The sequence below is a fragment of the Lolium rigidum genome, chromosome 2, assembly GCF_022539505.1.
Source record: "Lolium rigidum isolate FL_2022 chromosome 2, APGP_CSIRO_Lrig_0.1, whole genome shotgun sequence".
NCBI lineage: Eukaryota > Viridiplantae > Streptophyta > Magnoliopsida > Poales > Poaceae > Lolium > Lolium rigidum.
This window is the reverse complement of record NC_061509.1, coordinates 61865761-61871051: the sequence shown is the minus strand read 5'-3', so window position 1 is coordinate 61871051 and position 5291 is coordinate 61865761. Positions and strand designations below refer to the sequence as shown.

The window sequence follows — 5291 nt, the reverse complement described above, 5'->3', positions numbered from 1 at the left end:
TATTGAGAAGAAAGTATATACCTTATATCCCATATTGGAGGTGGCGTTTTGGCTCATAGGAGCAAATGCTCCCATTATACAAAATAATTAAAAAACAATTTTAAAAATGTCAAAAAATTCTGACATAAATTTTTTGTTGTACATCGTGACATTCTATGTTAGTGTACAAGTTTTCATGGAGAAACAACATTTTATGTGGCGTGTACAAAAAAGACAAAAAAATGTCCTGTACGTAGTGGTGTTGTAGCATCAAAATTTGTCTTTTTTACTGGAGCCACAAATTTTTATAGTTTTTTTTTTGAAAACTTGTGTACGAATATAAAATGTGTAGATGTACATGAAAAATTTTACTTTAGAATTTTTTGACACTTCGAAATGTAGATTCACACAATGGAAGCAAATGCTCCTATGAGCCAAAGTGAATATCCCATATTAAGTTAGCCAAATTAGTAATACAAGGATACATGCAGGATCAATACACCGGGACACGGAGGGAGCAGTACTTCCACACTGCTCATTTTAAGAAATTGTTACTAATGCATATTCTCGCTATTTGCATGCAGATATGCACGGAATTGGCTTTGCGTTATGGCCTGCATGGAATCGTGATAAATGATGTTTCCTGGTCTCTGCTTGGTGCATCTCTTGATCGATAAATGCTGAGTGGGGTACACGGACACATATTGGGACGACAGCCACTTTTTTTTTTGACTTGTGTATGTACACATGCACGTATACCTCCCCACCCCATTGTGTATTGCTGCAGGAACACACATGCAACGGCAATGTAGCACTCACTCCTTCCATAAATAGGTGACTTGATTTTATCTAGTGCGGATATATCTATAGATGTATTTTAGTTATAGATACATATGTATTTAAAAATAGTTGAGCCACTTATTTTATATCTAGAAAAAGTTAAGTTCTGTCAAAAAAAAGAAAAAGTTAAGTTAGTTATTTTAAGATAGAGGAAGCATAATAGCTGAAAAGTAAAGTCGTTTCTCTCTTTTTGGATACCTTTTCTCTTGCTACTTTACTATGACTCTCTTTTCACTACCTTTTCTTGCCTCTTACCCTTTGATAGTTTGATATGAAAAACTACAGAGCCAGAAACTTCATGTTCGCTGTCTCATGTGTATAACTGATGATGATTTGTTGCCCTAAACCTTCTCAATCATCCACGATACATATGCCATCAAAATTGCCCTCACCATAGAGCAGCATGTATATGTCACATTCGGTCACAATCGAGCGAAGAATCCCAAAGGAAATGTTGAAAGCAGAGCGCCAGATGCAAGTGTATTGGCAAAATATGCAGCAGAGAAGCCAGAGAGTGTATTTAAGAAAGTTCAACTTCTACCATGACTGAACCCTGAACTACGTACTGAAACGCTAGTGATATCTCCGGGTGGACTATGACTGTAACTGACCATAGCGCTAAACTTTCCTGATTTATGCCTCACTGAATTACGTTACAAAATGTTCAGCGGTCAGTGCCACACTAATCCTGACAATACCAAGGTGATAAAACTGGCACCTTCTGTGTCGTGTACATAAGACGGTGACTCCTCACTGAAAAACTAACGGTATCTTTTGCAGAACTAGGTCCAGAGAGTTACAGTATGTAATAACTATCTACCACATGAAGAAAAATTTAGGTTTTGGCTGCTTATGATGAGGGATAAACGGGAGCATAAATGAGGCAGATCACATACTCAGATTAAAGGGGATTCAGCCACATAAAAACTATGGTTATTGGAAATGGTGCATATATATCTACAAGGATGAGAGAGTTTAAGTGCGATGCATAAGGGTACCTGGCATATTGTCGTGAACATGTCTCTCGTAGAAAAGAAAAAGATGAACAAGAAAAGGCCCCAAAGGACCTACATAGCTGCATTAATTATTGAACGGTGGCTTAGAGATTACAAAGGGACCCTCTGAAAAGTACTAGTAGTAGAAATACAACCATCTCTCGTAGATTTATGATACACATGCACAAATACAAGCAACATTATATATGGAAACACCTGGTCTGTACAGTCTACATATTTTGAAACAGACCATAGTACCAGCATGACGAATGATGGAAGCACCCGTGCTTCTCAGACGCCAAGGTGAAGTAAACACTCAGAGCTAGCATGCAGCTCCACACCGACTAGATTGCAACCATTATCAAATTGTGCCATAGAGTTGAGCAGTCCATCAGCAAGCAACATCATTGGTAAGTAACAAATGACCCATATACCATAAGAGGAACTTGTCTCGACCAGTTTCTCCAGATTTCAGAATTGAGTCTTCAATGTCTGCAATAAAGGCTTGCGGAGTTCATAGATGTTCCCTTACTACAAACAGTAATATCCGCCAAAGTTGTAGCTTCAGTCCATCAAGCAAATCTACAGAAGTAGGCCGTCTTGTAACACCCAACCAACATCATCTTCATGCATGAAATGTACTTGCATCAAAAGCGCATTCAGCACTGCTATGTGATTCATCTGCCTGTATCTAGCACCAAAATACTGCCACTCCAGCGAGTCTTCGGTATCATACTGCGCCATATCCTCCGCGGATAGATTTTTGGCACCAGGCAAGTACTTGAGGATTGAATAACCTCCCGGATCCGAGATGTCAACCATGAAAAGTGGTGACAGTGAACGCCCTATCACTTCAACATGGCAGACACTGTTGACATGCAAAAAAGAAGAAGAATTATAGGCGTTTCAGAGTTGGTACTCCCTCCATATCGGTTTATTAAGTGATGTCAATTTGACTAACTTAATATGAGGTATATATTAGTACTCATGTCCCTAAAAAATCTGCTCAACTTTGTCTAGATATGAATGTACATATGGAGAGAGTACAAAAAATATCACTAGAAACATGTTATATTCTCTAATGGCATAATTTTTGTGTTAGATAGTTTACATGCGCAGGAATTATAAACCAATATGGAGGGAGTAGTTTACAAATGCAAGGAAATGTACCAGGACATAAACTACGCAAAGTCTACTGCAGGATTCAGACCAACATGTCATAATATACTGAGCTGGAAATTCACACTTCTTTTGTGGTTAATGAAACAAATAGACAAGTGCATCTTCTAAATTCTACCGAATGCATTAATCAAAAAAATTATATGTATACATCATGATGAACTAAGTGCAAGGACAAAGTTGCAGGAATCATCATTTAATAGAAATAAGTTCAAGTCACACAATTCCATTCTTCATGGTGCAGTGGATAAGTATCAAGTGTGTAATTCTAGCATAAGCCACCGAATTTGCATCATCTTGCTTCATTTTGCGAAAGTAATTCCTGCCATTTTAAACTTAACTTACCATATGTAATACTTATCATCTGCTCCCTGCTTTTGTACTCTGCCCAAGAGTTCAATCATCACCACACCACCAATGCAAAGCACAGGGCGTGGGAGCTTGAACGATTGTAGTACATTTTCCTAGACACCATAAACAGATGGCATCATAAGCTCATTACTATATCCAATATCAATCAGTATGCTAATTTTTTATATTACATTATAGTATCGTAGATAAACCATGAATAGCATAGCTATACATAGCTTCATAGAGAACTTGCTCATCGATCCACACATACGTCAACAAGAAAAAAGATGCTCCCCGCTCACCTGCGACATAGGGAACTCTGGCGAAGTGTACGTCCACATGTAATCTTTTTCAGCGTTTACCATCTTGTTCTCATCATCATTAGTGACAAATGACTCTGATCCACGCGGAAGCTTGTAATGCCCCATCCGAAATCTCACCGTCTTTGAAGAGTATATAGGATTGCCATACTGAAAAAAGGCTGGCAGTTCCAAACAAAGAGCCATATACATCATATAATCAATCAATCACCTGATAGTGTTACAAACACGATAGACAATAATGAAGAACGAAAAAGAAAAATCACAACGAGAGACACAAGAGTTAACATGGAAAACCCTCTCCAACAAACAGAGGTAAAACCACGGGTGTCAGCCAACAAAACTTCACTATATCGGGGAGTGTTTACAAACGCCATGGGTTATCTTATGAAGCGATGAACCCTAGCCGTGATGACGATCTGTCATTAGCCTTCTTATTAAATTTGAATCACAATATAACAGACAGGGGAACCTTAATCAATCAATTAAGGGTGTGTGACATAAATGAAATCAACTAATTGCAATACCACGCAGGATCAATGAGAGATAACGCACCTTTGAACGGCTGCACCCTAATCTCATCGACGATGCAGAAATCAGAGTTGAGCCTGTAGGTAAGGCTCTCCGGCTCGTCGGGGTTGTCCGAACCGCAGCTGGACCAATAGGACGGGCGGAAATTGACCAACCCGCGCTCATGGAGGGTGTGTACCATGGTCTCGTTCGGGAAATCGTCGGTGCTGGAGGCACCGACGCAGCGCAGAACGCAGCCCGTGGAGTCCTTGGGGGAGCTAGAGACGAGGGCGCCGGCGAGGTTCGAGTATATCCTGTAGGCCCTCTCGCTGTCTGACTGGGACTGGGAGACAGGAGGCGAAGGCGGCGATCTGGTTACCTCTGCCGCGGCGGCGATGGTGGCGACCTCGGGAAATAGCCGCACGCACAGACTCTTGCTCAGGTCGTTCTCGATCACTGCGCAGAGAGGGGGACTCAAGGAGACGGCGATGGTGTGCAGTAGAATCGATAGCCATCGGAGAAGAGGACGAGAATCGCTCACCAAATCGGCGCCAGGTTCTGGACACGGCGGCGGCGCGGACGAGGTCGGCGGGGTTGTCGAGGAGACCGAAGACGCTGGCGGAGTTGTCGGGGCCGACCCAGTCCAGGAAGTCCCCGCCGCAGCACTCCGCCGCCGCCATGGGTGGCACCGAGCTCCCTTTCTTCTTCGAGCGCCGGGATGAGAGAGGCTGAATCTGCGATGTTGGGAAACCAGATTGCGTTGTGACGTACGAGAGGAATGTGATGGAGACAATACAGCCAAAATACCACTAGCAAAAGAAACCAGAAGTGATAAAATAGCACCAGTGAGTGTGCGATCCACTTTGATTCCAGAATTTAACGACTTGCCAAAAATGCCCTTGTTTCATCTAATCCCAAACAGATTCCGTGTCGTCAATCGTAGCCCCGTCGCCAAACCGTTCCCCAATTTTGGGCGCCGGATTGAGCATCTGCATCGTGTCGTGTTTGGGGCATAAATAAAATTTTGAAATTTTAAATTTAAGCGAGATTCGATTAAATTCATCCAAACTTGACACATATATTCGAACGAGATTCGACTAAATTTAAACTAAATCTA

The 5291-nt window shown here is 41.6% G+C and overlaps 1 protein-coding gene across 1 annotated transcript; it reads right to left on the bottom strand.

Moving 5' to 3' along the window:
* Positions 1 to 1861: 1861 nt before the first annotated feature.
* On the bottom strand, positions 1862 to 4913 carry LOC124691834 (F-box protein At4g00755-like). Its single transcript, XM_047225109.1, has 5 exons — positions 4716 to 4913; positions 4220 to 4630; positions 3647 to 3825; positions 3339 to 3457; positions 1862 to 2682 (listed from the first exon to the last, which is right to left on the bottom strand). Exons 1-5 carry the CDS (start codon positions 4852 to 4854, stop codon positions 2397 to 2399), a joined length of 1134 nt encoding a protein of 377 aa, XP_047081065.1. The 5' UTR covers positions 4855 to 4913; the 3' UTR covers positions 1862 to 2396.
* Between the last annotated feature and the right edge of the window lie 378 nt (positions 4914 to 5291).